This window comes from Bacillus rossius, assembly GCF_032445375.1.
Source record: "Bacillus rossius redtenbacheri isolate Brsri chromosome 4 unlocalized genomic scaffold, Brsri_v3 Brsri_v3_scf4_2, whole genome shotgun sequence".
Lineage (NCBI taxonomy): Eukaryota > Metazoa > Arthropoda > Insecta > Phasmatodea > Bacillidae > Bacillus > Bacillus rossius.
Window position 1 is genome coordinate 38,038,744 of NW_026962011.1, and position 17,359 is coordinate 38,056,102.

At 37.8% G+C, this 17,359-nt stretch overlaps 1 protein-coding gene and 1 long non-coding RNA gene across 3 annotated transcripts; one reads left to right on the forward strand and one right to left on the reverse strand.

Moving 5' to 3' along the window:
• Window positions 1-131: 131 nt before the first annotated feature.
• On the forward strand, window positions 132-8,899 carry LOC134542492 (uncharacterized). 2 transcript variants are annotated; one of them, XM_063386832.1, is made up of 4 exons: window positions 132-263; window positions 1,201-1,718; window positions 4,325-4,554; window positions 7,127-8,899. In XM_063386832.1, the coding sequence occupies exons 1-4, from the start codon at window positions 261-263 to the stop codon at window positions 7,426-7,428; spliced, it is 1,053 nt and encodes a 350-aa protein (XP_063242902.1). In that variant the 5' UTR covers window positions 132-260; the 3' UTR covers window positions 7,429-8,899. The 2 variants fall into 2 exon arrangements, with proteins under 2 accessions (XP_063242902.1, XP_063242901.1); XM_063386831.1 differs by having other exon boundaries at window positions 170-263; window positions 4,325-4,550.
• Window positions 6,758-15,101, reverse strand: LOC134542496 (uncharacterized). The gene is made up of 2 exons (XR_010076803.1): window positions 14,318-15,101; window positions 6,758-7,306 (listed from the first exon to the last, which is right to left on the reverse strand). It is a non-coding gene; the product is annotated as an uncharacterized LOC134542496 (long non-coding RNA).
• Between the last annotated feature and the right edge of the window lie 2,258 nt (window positions 15,102-17,359).

Sequence of the window (17,359 nt, forward strand, 5' to 3'; positions counted from 1 at the left end):
ATAAGTGCAGTTGACACCAGTAATTTTAAAATTTATAACAAAGTAAAATACTGTTAATTGTAAATATATCTTAAGTCAGCACTAATAAGTACAAAAAAATATCCCTGGCAGTAAAAACATAGTAAATTCAGTCACAAATAATAGAACATAATTTTAGCGTATTAAGAGAGAATTACATATTGTAAATGTGGTTATCCTGCAGATATGTTTATTGTACTTTGAATTTTGTCAGAAATGTGTTGTGTACTTAATTTTACATAATGGTAAGTTTACGTAAACTAATGTGTTTATAAATAATTTTACTCATTTAATTTATTGCTGTGCCATGTTAAATAAGTACCGTGACGTGAACGTGTGAATAAATAACTATGTAAGGCCTGCACCTAGGACTCTGCCTCTTTACACTCTCCCTGTGGCTCACTGTCAAACGACTTTCACCCTTTACTGCACTCTGCTAACCTTGTGGACTTTCTTCCTCAGTCGTTCCTTTAAAATTTTATTACATAGTAATTTTAAAAATTATAATTTGTTACATTTTTTAATAACAATCCAAAACTCATTACAACCCGAGTGTTGATTACACTCTCAACTCACAATTGCTGCTAAAAAGTGGATGAGAAAATGTGTAAATAGTTTTGTTCTCAGTCCTTTGCGTCTTCTCTCCGAGTTGGGACAGCTAAACAGCTTACTGTCTTAACATCAGTAGTAGGGGAAAGAGTGCTTTGTCAGCAAATTGGGACGGCCTAAAGTAAAGTGATTGTCATATACACACAATTTATTCCTGTTGAGTTTGTAATAAACTCGCCTAACATAATTGGGGCTTAACCAACCATTTGATATAGCTACGCTTGTGCCATTATCACAACAAAATTTCTATTTAAAAACTTTTGCAATATAAATTTTTCTTAGTTCCATCACGTTGATATCGTGACATGATTGAAGTGACCCCAGTATTTTGGTTTTTGAATGAGGGTGAGATGGTAAAGCTGTCTTCACAAATAGCATTTCACGATCATCTAATTTATGGCATGCTAAAATGGTGTTTTAACACTTTTAACCTAATTTTATTACTTAAAGTAATTTAATGGGTTTGCTAGTTTCAAAATTTGACCCATAATTTTTTATTGTGCTTAGAAATAGGTAAAAATATTTTTTTCCAATTTTTAACTGGAAATATTTTTGTGATTTTTCTTTGTCCAGCCAAAGAAAGGAAATACTCGCCCCAGGTACGTATGCGAAAATGTTCGGAGGAGTTCGAGGAGACCCATCAACCAGCGAGACGTGCTGCGGGAAGAACCTCTGGCCATGGGCGAGTGGAAGTTCGAGGAGCGGCTGCGGCTGCTGCACGCGATGAAGAAGTACGGACACGACGACGTGGACAAGCTGAGCGCGGAGGTGCCGACGAGGACGGCCAACCAGATCCGCACCTACATCCGCTCGTGGCTGAAGCTGGCGCAGCGGGTGTGCAAGAGCAAGAAGGACAACGGCAGGCTGAAGATCACCAAGCACGCCAAGCTGGTGGGGCGGATCCCCCTGGAGCGCGACATCAACCCCAACAACACCAGCAAGGCACCGCTGGACCAGTGGCTGGAGCTGATCGAGGAGAACATGCCCGCATCGCTACGGGAGAGGTCTTTCCTGGTCGGCAAAGCTTTCAAGTACATCTCCCTGTTCGAGATCCAGCCACGGCCCGAGGATTGTGAAGGAATCAATTTCAGGTACAGAGACCTTAACACATTTGTATTGTGTAATGTTTGTTTATTATATGGACACAAACAGAAAAAGCATACACACACAAAAACCATAAACACACACACACTCACACCTCACACACTCTCGTACACTCACTTCTTAAGGTCTTCTCCGAAGCTATTGTTAGTTTTAAGAACTATTCCCAAGGATTTTGTATTACAGTTAATTGTTCACAAGAACAAAGGGTTATTACAGTATCAGTGGTTCAAATAATAATTTTAGGCACACCATATTACTAATTTCTGAGAAATATGTTATGATGATTAATTCAAATATTACAGAAAAAATAATACAATAAAAAAATTAAACTTACTTTTAAGTTTATTCAGGCTTGTTTACAAACAGTAAAAAAGTGTTCTGAATTAAATCACTGTTTGAGCAAAACCTGTGGAGTCGTGCAAATAACACATACCGTATATACTCGTGTATAGCGCGCCCTTTTTTACCCTCAAGTAAAGGAAAAAAATAAGGATGCGCGCTATACACGGAAAAAAAAGTTTGGGGAAGTCGTTAACTGCCGGGTGACGGGTGACGTTTCTGGCCAGCCCCCACACATACGCACAAGCAACAGGGCCTCTGTTTCACACACACACACACACACAGACTCACAACCTGGTCTCTTGCACACACACACACGCTCACAGCACACACACACACACACACTCACAGCACACACACACACACGTGTGCATGCAAGCTTGCACATAATGGTCTCTTGTTTATTTTTAGACCTCCCCCCTTTACAGAAAGCCAGCTCAGAAGCTAGTAAAAAAAAAGAGAGAGAGAGAATGTTGTCACCAGTTCCCCCCCCCCCCTTTACTTTCTTCGCTTCCTCCATTCCTCGTCCCAGTAGCGACCGGTGAGTCATCTAGTTCTCCGCGCCAGCTTAGCAACGTAGCGCGGCACGCCTCCCTCCCTCCCTCCCTCCCACGTACCAGTTGTGACGATACAGCGCTTCATTATCTTTCATCTACATAGCAGAGTTTAAGTATTTTCCTGACGCATCACCACACATCAATTTAAATAATCAGGTACCACAAAATGTTAGTAAAATTTATTTATGGGAAAAAAAATTTTCAATTTTTTTTTCTTTGGAATTTGTTGCAAAAATCGTGGTGCGCGCTATACACGAGGGCGTGCTATACACGAGTAAATACGGTAATAATGATATGTTTACAAAAGAGCAATCCCTATATCCATAAGAAAATAGTATGTTAAGAGTACAATTTTTACTTTTATATTTGGATGCACATTTTTCTAGAATACTACAGGGTGCACCCGGAAATCTTCTAGGGCACACCAGTGTGTCCTAGTGCACTCTTTGAAAAACCACTGCAGTGTGTGTTTGTTATTTCTCATGAGGTCATCATTAAATCTAGTTTACCCATAGCTGGCTGTGATCTTACCCTGAAAATCACGAATGATATGCGTGTGTCATAAACCCCAGACGAAGGAGTTAATGTCTACACATGGTATGGAACATTAGTTGGTGAAAGTGCTGGTGTACTGGTACTGTAAGTTTCTGCAGATTATTAGTAGTTTTGACTACTTCTGGGAAGGAGGGGGGTTACATTGTTGTGGTTTGAATCACACTGAACTCAAATTATTTTTGTATCTGTTTTCTCCTGTACATTCCTGCTCCAATTAATATGACTAGGCCTATAATAATTTTTCTTAGTTTTATATGGTTGTTTGCCACACGATTAGTCACGGGAGTGTAAGGCAACAGAACTTATGTTATGTTATGATGTGGTAGCTGACCTTCCCCACGTGAGTGCAATGGGTTTTAGGGAACACAGTTACAGAGGGTCTCCACAAACCACTAGGTCATCCATATCAAAACAAAGCATAAAAAGGGGCAGAAGGCAGAAACAGCCAGGTAATTATCAGAAGAAGCACTGCATAGCCACAATGCTTATTTGGGGTGAAATCCAGTCCGAATTCAAGTACCATTGTAAATGTCAGTGTGTGTTCACATATTGCTCCTGCCTTCTTACATTGTTCGTTGTGTGTTAATTTTTTTTCCCTTCATGCATAGGATTTTTTCCTTGTATACATTGCCATAATATTTATAGATACCACTTTTTTAATGAAACTATGATTATTCTGTATTAATCATAAAGATATTAATTAGAATGTTATATATTTCCTTATATTATAGGCCTACTATAGCCTCTAACTGGCAAGTGGACCAAAAAATATTGACTTTTACCTATCTTGCCATTTTGATCAAGGCTATGTTTTGTTAATATGGATTCTGTACATTACAAGTCAGTGGAATGATGACACAATGCATTGCTAACAAATTCAATACCACTCTGAGACAGTGAAACTTCAGAGATTGAGAGTGTAAACCTTTAACCAAGACATATAAATTCAATGTTTGGTGTGTTACTGATATATGGTGAGTCTGGTTCAAACTTGGTAGGCTGCTTTGGGGGATGATTTGTTCACTTACCTTTTTCTTTACTTATCATGGAGAAATTTAGTGGGTATTCTTAAATTTAAGCTCACCTCTAGCCCTTGTGCAACTATAGGGTAAATGATATTATGATTATCATCTTTGTTGCAGGGCAGTGTATGAATTCATGTACTGCATGTTGAATGGACTGCCTTACAAGAACATGAACAAGGAAACAACGCAGTATGTGCTGGACTTGATCAAGGCGCTGGCGAGACATGTTGCCAGCTCCGAATACAAAGCGCACATGGCGTTCTTGGATACCGTTTGCCGGGTGAACTTGGGCAAAGATAATTGTCGATGCTATCAAGGGAAAAAAATGTCATCAAAAAGCGAGGCAGGTATTTTTTTTAATCTCTTCAATGCTAGTAGTAGTTTGATCACAGTAATATTTTCTTTAGTTTTTTTTTTCTTTCATTGCCTGGCAATTCATTTGTTACATCTTTGGTATTTCTTAAGCTATTTATCCATTAATGTACTACCATTAATATTGTTACGAGTGGTAAAACAAGTTTGAAAAAGATAGTCCAATTAATTAAATACAGTTTTAATTATTACTACTATTAACACTATAAATTAAATTACAACACTTAAAATGTCTGTTCACAAATCAAGCACTCTTTCATTTAGTCCACAGTTGACTGACCCCATTGGAGCTCTGCTTGATAGTGGCTGTCCGTACTGCTCATCTCGTACCTCACATTTCTGTCCCAACACACTGCCTTGCACCTTTGAATATATATACTGTATAGAAGTCGCCAGCCAAGGTTAAAATTTCTAATACGGTTTTGAGGTAGTTGGTTAATTCACCGCCGCAATCGCCACCATCTCTAGGGCATCGACATGTGGTGGTCCCTAGCGGACAAGTGTCGAACTCTTCAAACACCCCTTCCCCCTCCCGTTGAACGACGTTGAGCTGCAGTGAATGATGGATGAGGGGTGTGGGGTATGACAGCAGGCGACAGCGCTGCGCTCTAACGTGTAAATAACAACTAAGACGATACAGGGCATTACGACAGCGCACTGCAGCGGTGAAGTTCCCAAGCTGCTCATCATACGCTTCTGAAAAACGTAGAGTAAATCCTATCCACTCGCAACTTCTATACAGTATATATATTCAAAGCTTGCACTAACGCTCATATGTGGCACGACATAGACCTGATGCACCAGTCTCTGCACACGAGATCGGTCGCTCGTCGTCCGCTATCGCTCACCAAGGGGTCACTCACCCTCCTCACTTAACTGCCTCAGAGGCTGGGGTCGCTGTTTTTATACCCTCAGCCCCCTTCTGGATTGGTCTTGCACCCCTTTGAAGTGTCGCGTCATCAGGGTTGACTTGACCCTCGAAGCTCCCAGAAAAATGGCATACTAGTGACGCCATTCCACACAAGCGAGGCTCCGGGAACATGCCGATCCCTCCAGAGTCACAAGAGGGTTCTTCTTGGGTTTCAATTATAAAGGACTGATGAAAAGGGGTGATGGAGGGAAGAGGGGGGGGGAGGGGTAGTGTGGCACCGTTGCTAATATTGCATTAGGCATCTTAACGGTAATGGACCACACCACACGCAGACAAGTGAACGGGCTGACTGGTGAGCTGGTCACCTGCATTACCTAGCATCTACTATCTGTTTAACTGTCTGTGTGTGTAGTTGGTTTGGGGGGGGGGGGGGGGGCATGTACTAGGCCTGTGCGAATACTAGTTTTTTGATATGAAGCAAATATCAAATTTAATGTTTAAAATATTCACGAAGTCAAATAGAATTGCGAAGCTGTATTACATACACTTCTTTTATAAAATATATTATTGATATATACTTTTGTAATGTTAGAACTGATTAAATGATTGATCAATTGTGCTCTATGTGTAACATTATTCGATAAAATTCATGAAATAACCATGCATAATATTATTAATGAGCATTCATAAAAGCAAATAAATAGAAATATTTTCAAAAGTAAATCGTAGGCTTTCAATGTTTTAAAGCTTTGCAACAAATGCGAAGCTTCACATCAGATGCGAAGCTTTGCAATACAACTGAGGCTTCAAATAAAACAAACAGCAAATTTCCTGGCAAAGTCAAATGAAATATTAAAAATTGGTTTGATTAATTTGCTTAGTCGAAGCTTCGCACAGGCCTATACACATATATAAATTCTTTTCAATGAATAAGCTGTTTTTAGATCAGTATAATGTTTTATCTTATTTTGTATAAAATTTTTAAATATTTTTTATAAATGTTTTGCATGTATGTGACTATCAGTATGTTAAATATTTATAGTGTCTAGTTTCTGGCATAAATGTTATTGTGTTTGATTTTGTGTGTTTTTTTTTATTGTAGGAATAAATAAATATGATTGCTGATGAGTGTGTCAGAAAGTTTGCATCACTGTTAAAGTGCCAGATTTGTGAACTAAAGCAAATCAAAATTGTTATTATTTTAACTGCATGAAATATTAAATTTCACTAAATTCTGTTATATAAAATACAATGTTTTATGAAACATCACTGCTCTTGGGTAAAATCCTAGTTAAAAACATAGCAAATCATATTCATAAAATTTTTATTGTGTTTTAGTGTACATTTTTGTGTGACATGATTTTTCGAGATACTTAAGTTGTGCAGCTTGTCTTTTAGGGCTTAAGTGAGGTGCAAGTGTTCGCATGCGCACGTCACACGCACAATACAAAAGTCAAATTTGTAAGCTGAAAAAAAAACCTACACGTTTAATTTCATCGAAATGGTTTCAGCGGGAGCAAGAAGTTGATAGGTGATGCATGCACATTTACTCGCACAAAACAGGTTGGTGATATCAGAACAGTGTTACGTTATAAGTACCCTGACAGCTTGTTCTTGGTGGTTGGTGATCTCGGAACAGTGTTGTGACGGGTGGTTCTCGGTGGTCGTGGTCGCAGGGCTACGACCCAGACGACAGGATAACGCCCCTCTTCGAGGAGCTGCTGGACGAGCCGGGCTTCAACCCGCTGGGGGTGCCCGCGGGGCTCCTGAAGCAGGCGCGGAGCGACGAGGTCGACCTGGACGAGATGCTGGCGGAGCCGGTCGCCACCAAGACCCTCCAGGCGCTGGAGAGGGACCTGCAGCGCAAGGTCCGGAGGATCTACAGCAAGCCCGTGCAGTGGTGGAGGGCGGAGGACCAGTAGTGAGGGCCTCGCGGGTCTGTCCACCGCACTGGCGGTATTCTCGTTTCATAAGCTAGCCTCTTGAAGCAAATGGTGAACCGTGGAATTCTCAACTTGCATTTATAAAGTACTGTTTTTATTATTTAGTTTGTTTTTTTTTCCACATAAAATTAGCTAAGAATTAAATTATATTTTGAAACATTAAAATGTTAATTAAATAAATTTAAAGAGTGTATTTATAGGTTGCCCGAGGGATTTTTTTCCAGATATTGTATAGTTAATACTGAAAGTGGTAACTAGGAATAAAATAATAAGTTGGTTTCTTATTTTTTCATTTGATGAGGTTCATTGGCTTTTCTAAAGATTTCGATGTTATTGGTACGGTAAAACCTCTGTTGTCCCGACCCCTCGTGGTTTCTGGGGATAGGGTCGTGATAAGCGTTTCAAACTGATTGACCCACTCCCCGAACCCTGTATGTCAAAATATGCTTTTTTTTTTTTTTTGCACCAATTCCGTGTTCTTTCATCTCTGGCACAAAATTAACAAGTTTTCATAATTAAATATAAATTTATTTTTATAGGAGACAATTTCCAAAAAGAAAGAATCTTTAGAAAATGTACTACTGAGAAGGTTCCTGAAGATGGTTCGTAATAGTTAGGTAGTCGTTAACAGTGGGGTTTACTGTATTATTTTCATTAATGTTGGCTGTTTATTTATTCTCAGGTGCAATAAACTACACGTAAGAATTGAAAATGTTTTGTTAATATTATTTTCATCAAATTATGTATTTTTTTTTTTCTTTTAACAAAACTTAAACCGGCAAACATTTACTATGTGTTTAAAGTACTTCCCAGAGTTTGAAATGTGGAGATAAAGTAATACAATGTGAATTGTAAAAAAAAATTTAAATATTAGTTTTTACAATCCACTTGACCCAAACTTCTTTTTAATAAACGGTATAACAAAATTCATACAGTAATAGGATTTTGGTTTTGTTTAAAGAAAAAAATTTCAGTGCTTTGTATAAAGTTATTTTTAAATTTTGCTTTTTTCCGAGATTTGACTGGCATTTCAGTGTCACACTGTTTATTAACTTGCATGGCAAAAAAATTAGTGTTTATGTGGTTTTGTGGCAATTCACTTTATCTTGCCCCTTATTATTGGAAATGTGGCCTATATTGATGTATGATTCTACTTAAGCACCAGAAGAGTACTGCTGATATATTTCTTACCACAATTGTGAATATGTAAATAAACTGTCCAAGCAGAAAGTTTATATAGTTTTGTATTTGAATATTATTAAAGTTTGTCTGACAAGTTAATAATAATAGACAAATTTTAATTCATGTTAGGCCATCATCCTTTTGTAGGGATATTAAATACTGCATTTCATGTAAGTTCTTGAGTTTCAACACAGTATTTTACTGACAAAATAGAATTGAAACATAAGTACTTCCTTCAGATAAATGTGGTATCAGGAAATCAGTATTTGCTGGTTGTATTTTGTGTTTGTGATGAGTGCCAATAAATTGTCCTTAAATAATAAATTGATATTTTGTGGTGTTTTTGTTTTTTACAATATGGTTGAAAACATTCTGTTATTTGTGTGTTGAAATTCATAAATTATATATTGAAAGCTATAGCCATTTTGTGAATAATTGAAATATTAAAATTTTTTTTCTTCAATCATGCTACAGATCATGAATACGGGGTGTTCATGGAAACATAATTTATTAAAGATCACTGCTCTGTGAACTCTTGCTACAGAAAATATATTTTTGTTGTAAAATTTTTTTTTAAATTTGTTGATGTTTTATTATACAGCTATTCCATGCATTGTCAATCCTTCATTAAAATGGTAGTTATGGTATTAGTTAATTAATATTATTTACTACAACTGTGGTATGAGAATATGTAAAAGAAATCATTACTTTACAAGAAAGATCTAAATTTATGGTGTATTTATCATGTTCATCGTGACTTGTTACTCGCTGCAACCACTTCAATTCCCATCAAATCACAAATCAGAAGCCTGTTGTTTCGTGGATTTACTCTTATCAAAGGGCCAACTTGCTAGCGATAAATGCATGCTTATTCATGACTAAGATGGCCACAAAAGCAAAACAAACACATGAGCAGTTTGCTGACAGCCAAAGTGTTGGCTGTCAATAATCACAGATGAAAATAACTGAAAGGCAACACTCACATGTAAAGATAACATGATTCTGCATGTGCGCAAGTTTTTGTTATTTGATACCAGCTCCTATCACCAAGAGCATGTTGGTGGCTTGTGGGCTGTAACTAATCAAATAGTGAACCTATTGGTTGGAAAGCAAACTAGGTGGTGGAGGATTACATGAACCATGAAAGCCGAGATGTTTGGACTGGCTGTGTGAATAGCTTGATGTGAAACTTCAGTGCCCTTCAGTTTGTTGATACCATTATGGAGTAAGTTACAAGTTGTGCTAGTGAAATTAATTCATTGCCATTGGGTTTCGTAAGCTGTCTGGATTTGGTGACAAAATCAAGGGGGGAACTGGCTGAATTTTAACTTCCTTCATGTGCGCTATATGCAGTAAAGTAAAAGTAATTATTGCATTTTGAGTGAATGGGTTTGGAAATCCTACTCAACCTCCAATTCCACCTGATTTAAATCCTTCCAATGTATGTTAAAATTATCATTAATGTGGGCCTAGTGTCTAGTATGCATTGCTCACACAATGTTATAAGAAAAACTAATTTTAAAAAATTATGATTGTTGTTTGATTTTCTTTTAATAAAACCAGTTATGCTTTCGATGAGGAGCAAACACGTAACATTATTTAACTAACAGCCAACATAATTCCTATATAACAGGCAATGTGTGCATCTAAATATACCCAGTAGCAGGCTAGGAGACCAACAGGCATTGATTATTTTCATGGTTGTATACTAAGAAAATACATGGGTGCGTGGCCTCCACACGCATTAGAAGTAAAACTATGCAGATGGAGGTATAAGACTTTAAAAATGTGGGGGAAGCATAAGAGTGCATAAATATGTTAATTGTGTTATAGTGCATACGTGCCACGCTCCACGCCTGAGCACCTTTCTCTTCTTTGCCAGCGAGCACTCCACTCCTGATTGTTGCTCTTTACATTGCCCTTTTATTATGCTCTGATCTCATCACCTTGACTTACAATACCAGCTGTAAAAAAGTTTAATAACAACTATATACATATACTATTTATTGACTTACCCACAGTCTCAACATGACACGGACAAGTCATACATAAACCACATGTTAAGCAAAGACGAAACTGAAATGCTATCCCGTGATAAAGATATCACAGACATAAAGCTGTGCTATCATGGTGTCTCAGGTTGCTGAAGGTAACTGTCATTCCACAATAAGGCATGGTGATCTTTCTTTGGTAACACCTGAATCTTGCATGTTGGCCAGTTGCACGCTGTGACTACCTGGCCAGCTACCCTCGTAGGTAAACGTTCTCTACATTTACATTCATTTAACACTTTTCCTCAAACATTTTAGAGTATAAAGAAACAAATGTAGGGCTCTGGAACGTAGGGCTCTGGAACATAGTGGTGTAGGTCAAAGATTTTGTGTATTTCAGTTTTCCACATTAAATAATTAATGTTTCAGAGGTAAAATATGAAACTAATTCAAAGCTGCAAAAATTTTAACTTATATCCCCTCATATGTTGCTTAAATGGTGTGTGAAAGCGAGGAGTAAACCATTTTTTTACGAGAACCTCGGTGTCGCGCCCACAAGTCCCATAGCCTGCATCCTTGGTAGCCCACAAATAACAAACCAGCCTTTCCATTTAGAAAAACATTGCATGAGACTGTTTTTTTATTGTGATTATCTGGTAATTTTTTATGTTATTTAAAACTTTTGCTATAGTAGTAGCCATAATGTCATTCAAAATCTTAACCCCAGCCTCTACACCTAAATACTGGCAGAGAATGTGTAGGAAATGAAGTAAAATAAAGGTTTTAGTTAAACAAACTATATTTACCAGAAATTCTTTAAGTGATGTCAAAGTAGATGGTTCCCCACAGAAACATGGGTTCGCCTCAGACTGCAGCCTACACTACTGCTGCTGGGAGCTTGCATGGTGGTGGGGGTAGCATCACAGCGTGAAAACTGTTCAAAAAACTAAATAAATCTACATAATTAAAAATACAAGACATATTACAATTCCCTCACATAAACTAATGTACAGTAAACATGTGGCTAAAAGCTTTAGTTAATTGTAAAATAAATAATACTTAAAAAAAAATAAATCAAGCTGAACTATCACTTGCTGTAACCATTGAATATATTGACATCGTACGGCCGAAGGCCACCCCAAAGCCCGACCTGCACCCGCCAGTACTCGGCTCCGCTAACGGAAAGCACCCCTAGCCATGGCCCACCCGAGTCAAGTGAGCGGACCGCAGCCCCAAGGTAGAGAATAGCGAACCATTTCTAATTACGCATGCAATGCACTGACCGTGCCTACAAAATTCCCCACGCAATAATAACGTAATCAAAAACAAACAAAAGCCCCTAATTAATAAAGTGCGACGTAGGAGTGCCCGGCTCACTCACGTGTAGTTTTCCGCTAAAACAACTGTGAGTGCAACCCTTGCGGCCTTCAGCCTAATTTCAGTAGGGAAACGTGTGACGTAATTCAAACCACCCCAAATTAGCATTATCGTTCGCCACTGGAGTAGTTTTCAAGAAACAGACAGTCTCCAGCTTGACTCTAATATTCAAACTTATTTTAGACAAACTTATTAAATGTCATTTCTATAACATATATAGATATTAGATTAATCATTATGTTTTATTATGTGAATTTAGAGCCACTTAAATTTAATTAGTTATATAGATTTTTACGAATAACGGAACTTTAGAAACTCTGGCGCGACAGGGAGCTTACCCCTCCCCTCGTGCCAGGGCTGCACGCCAGTACAGCGCGACTCGCGGACCGGGACGGACGCACGTCCCACGGGGAGCCAGCATCTCTTTGTTTCACCGAACGTCCATCTGGTAATTATAGTCACAACCAAAACCTTTTTTTAATACTCCCCGTGTGCGCCCGGTCCTTTTCCGGTGTAGGGCCTAACCCAGCCGCATCAATTTAACACGCCCCACACAAAGCATTACGTGGGGCCGTGCAGTATACGGTACGGGCCGTCTCCCGCCACCCCAGAACTTTATTTAATCGCCTAGTGCACAGGCACAGGCTACATTCAAGATTAAACGTGTTTTAATTTAGTAGCGGTCCGCACAGGTGGGCCCACGCGTCGCCAGTTACAGATTACGAAATTAGCCGATGCTAATTGAACGCTCTCTCTCGACTGTGACTGGCGTGAGAATTTAATAATTAAACACACGTAGAGGCACGCAGGTGTCCCTCTCAAATAACGTGTGCAGTGTAGTCGTGTACTTAAAAGCACCACAGAGTGCCGTTTTATCAAGTGTAATTGTAATCATAGTGTAATCAAAACTTCTACATGTTCCGACGCCCCATTGGCAGTCATGTACCGCCGAGTAAACCTCGCGCCCAATGTAATGAACCAGTGTCAATCGTGAACAATAAAAAGTCCACCCCGCACCCCCCGTGCGCGACGTGTGACCCGTAGAACAACCAGACCAGTGTATGTAAATTAACTTAAACAACCCAACCCAGTCAGGAAGCAAATTTCACCACCGCCGACGGTTCTAGCGGACCACGCTGGGGCAACGAACCCACGACCATCACACGGTTAGACACCGAGCTAGCCTGGCGCCCTCCCGGAACAGAAAACTCTAAGAAAGCCAGCCACCCCGCTAGGACCTGCGCCCGATCTCGAACACGAGACCGCGGCTGATGGCAATATATAATATATATATTCAATGGGAAGCCTTCTTTTCACAGACGAGAGAGCCAAAACCCGAAGTTCATGCTTTTTTTCCGTATCTTTAATGTAGCTATCCTAACCAAATCAACCGTCCACAATTTTTTAAAGTATTTATAATGTAGCTAACCTAACCTAATTGACCATTAGTATCCTTTAACAACACCGCCATATTTATTTACCTACGATTTTTTTTTCTAACCTAACTAAAACTAAGTGTATTTTGGAGTAGTGATGGGATGTTTGTGAACGATTCGTTCAAAAAGAACGAATCTTTGAGAGAACGAAATCTTGCGATTCGTTCGCGATGTAAAGATCCGGCTCTTTGAGAGCCGGTACCTTGAAAGATTCGGAAGAACGAAAACGCGGAAAGAACGAGAGAACGAGATGAGAGAACCACAGAACAAGGAGGGGAGAGAACCAGCCACGCGCCCGGTCTGATTCGTTCGTGAAATGATTCATGACCTTAGGAGTCTGAAGAATTAGTAATCACAGCGTGCGCATGTTCACATGAGCAAACGATAACTGATCAAATAAAATAGGGGTAAATATGTATTGTACGGATTAGCGCCAAAAAAAATCGTACAAATATGAAATAACTTTCATTATATGCTATCTTACGTCCTCTTTTCAGAACCGCCTGCGGAGATAAAAAATTCCAAATACTTTTGGAGATATGGCCGTTCTTATTTTGCTATACCAGACGTGTGTAATAATTTGACCGTCGCCATTTTATATTTTGCCGTGTGCGCGTGAATGTCTAAATAACAGAAATTTTCCATTAGGTAAGGTTAGTTACATTATAAATACTTCAAAATAAACCGAAATTAAAAATAATATCAATTTATTTTACATGTTGTATAGTTTTAAGTATTTATAATGTAACTGACCTTACCTAACAAAATGGGACAAAGGTAGATTAGGTCAGGTCAGCTACATTATAAATACTTTGAAACTTTTAACAGACATTAAAAATAATAAAATTAATTTTATTGGTTGTTTAGTTTTAAAGTATTTATAATGTAGCTGACCTGACCTAACAAACCGGGAAAAAGGATGAACAGAATAAACTCACGTAAGTTTCTTTTTACATGATGTATTCGTTCACGTGAGAGTCCTAAGATCCACATAAAGTTCGGCCATTCCCGATTACACCCGAATATTCACCTTCGGCCAACCTCGGGATTTATTTATTTTTGCGCAGGAAAAATGAATTGGAATTTTAAAAGTGGTCGGATAGGTTAGCTACATTAAAACACTTTAAAACCATTTGGATGGTTAGTTAGGTTAGTATAGCTACATTAAAATAAACAGAGAAATATTAATAAATAAACCCGAGGTTGGCCGAAGGTGAATTGTTCGGGTGTAATCGGGAATGGCAGAACTTTATGTGCATCTTAGGTTTTTCTCCGTTCGGGAACATCGCAAAAAAAAAAAATGATACTTGTAAACAAGCAACCGTTATCGTCGCACGAGTGCACAGGATGAAAATTAAAAAATTCGATATCTCCAAAAGTATTTGGAATTTCTTATCTCAGCCGGGTTTAATGAAAAGAGGAAGTTTAAGAGCACAGAATAAAGGTATTTTCGGATTTTTAAATTTTTTTTTAAAAAAAATCGCCAAAAAATGAAGATTAAAAAATTCGATATCTCCTAAAGTAATTGGAATTTTTTATCTCCGCAGGCGGTTCTGAAGAGAGGACGTAAGATAGCATATAATGAAAGTTATTTCATATTTGTACGATTTTTTTTGGCGCTAATCCGTACAATACATATTTACCGCTTTTTCACATTCACATACACAAATTAGGAAAAAAAAACCATATGAATTAAAATAACAGGGAAAGTAACTACAAATGTTCACACTTACCATTTTTGGGTTAATTAATGTACTTTATTTGTTTCTCTTCATACTGAATCGCAGTAGTAGTATTAAATTTTTGTCTTTTTTTCTGTAAATGTGTTGGTCTACATGTAAAAACTTTACTGTCACTAAAGTGTAAATAGCCTATATATTAATATTTGTAACTTAAAAAGTAATAAAATATAAATAATCTTGTTTCATATACGCAACTGTGATTCACTGGCTACGGAAAGCAATGTTCAAATTCAAATACAAAAACACGTACATAATACTCTAAAGGATGAACGAGTTACGACACCTGATATAAGAGCCAGATCCCATACACAGAAAAGAATGAATTGACCGAGATGAACGAATCATTTCACGGAACTGATCCAAAAGAACCGACTCGGTCAAAAGAACCGTTCTGCCCATCACTATTTTGGAGGGGTCCGGGTTAGGGAGGGACCACGGTCTAAGAAGGGGAGGTCTGGACACTCGCCAGATAAAAGTGACCACTTACTGTCTCCATAGTTCGTTCGACGTCCGCTATTCAACTCTAGCGCTAGGTGTCTTGCGGTGGAAATATATCATTAGGCGTTATGATGATTTTGTCAATTCTCGTGAAAAACAAACAAGAGATAAATAATATACGATACAACGATAGTTTAAAATCATCGCCGGAGGACGCACAGTAACGTGATAATCGGGCATAGGGCCACATTTCCGCAACCTAATTTGTTAATGTCTATAAAACTTTAAAAAATACACTCGTTTAAAAAGGTAATTTTTATGCAAATTACTGGAAATATCGCAATGACGTTTTGCAGAATGATCAGGAATCATGTAAGGAAGTAAAATAAGTTTTGTTTTTACTTTTTTTATTTCCATGGTGGCCCTATACTCCATAATTACAAACGTAGAGAGTTACGACAGTATTTGATGCACTGCAATGAATTTTAATATAATTACACTATATTTTAACATTTAAAATTAAAGGCTGAATCAAATTACATAACTTGGCTGATTTACGTATTTGAATAACAATACCAAACCTGCATTTACAATACATTATTTGCTACACAAATAAGTGCCATCGTCAATGTTTCATGTCTCATGTCAAGTGTTGACGCTTCAGCTTGGGTGCATAGTAGGGACGTATTTTTTAATTTTTTTTATTTACATTGCCTTACAATATCCAAATAAAAAATATATACGCTTTTATAAGTTGTCGAAAACAAACAAGACGCACATACACAGCAAGCAAAAATAATTTTGATAGCCGCATGAATGCACAGGTATTGTAATGTAAATTACAAACTGCTATTACTCCTAAACGAGTTTGAATTCCGTATCTGCGCCTTTTAAGATAACAAAGGAAAGTTTAAAGGACTGAATAAAAGTATTTTGGGATTTTAATAATTTTTTTAAGGAAGAGATCGCACTCGTTTTGCAAATTTTGTATTTTAATAAAAAATGGTGTATTGTCAAACTACTTACAAACAGGTATTATCAGGGTTGTGCTGGTCATTAATAAAATTCGACATCATACATTCCATTTTTAAAAAAGTTGGGCCTATACAAAAATAAGTAATCTTTAGACTACATTCATACAAATAATAAAAATTAACTTACTATTCCAATGACGTTTCCGAACTGATCTTTGTGTTCCTTTTTTTGTGAGAATGTCGTCTTCCACAAAATGTTTTTCGCATACATAATGGGATCTTTTAAGTACAAACTTGTCTCATGGAATTGCTTTCTGCCACAATTGCCTAACATTGTCATCATTGGGAACTCGGAATATTGCAACTTTCTCGTCCGACTTTGCCTGATAATTTGTTTTGCACCCAGGTGCATTACAAAGGTTAGGCATTTTCACAATTAAATAATATACGCTTATTCTCTTTACTAAAATCAATGCTCCTTGCTCACAATGAAGTTCCCGCCAATGCCAATGTGGAAACTATACTTCGTAACCTAATTGACCTAATTTATGAAATAATTCCCAAACTTATAAAAAATAAACACATCCAATTTAATACTGTATCGATATCTGGAGATTAATGCATTTTAAACATTTAAATGAAAATTTAAATGATTATTATGTTGAGTTGTTCATAACAACAAAGCTTAAAATACCACCGCAGAACAACCAGCGCTACACGTCAGATGGTGGAGCGGAGCGGAACTACGGAGACATTAGGTGTGCCACTTTTGCATGCTGGCCAGGTTGGGGAGTGTCCAGACCTCCCCTTCTTAGACCGTGGGAGG

Excerpts from the sequence above, each read along its gene's own strand:
- LOC134542492 (XM_063386832.1), top strand. Across the intron at positions 1,719-4,324 it reads TGTGAAGGAATCAATTTCAG|GGCAGTGTATGAATTCATGT; the intron begins GTACAGAGACCT and ends TCTTTGTTGCAG. Across the intron at positions 4,555-7,126 it reads GTCATCAAAAAGCGAGGCAG|GGCTACGACCCAGACGACAG; the intron begins GTATTTTTTTTA and ends TCGTGGTCGCAG.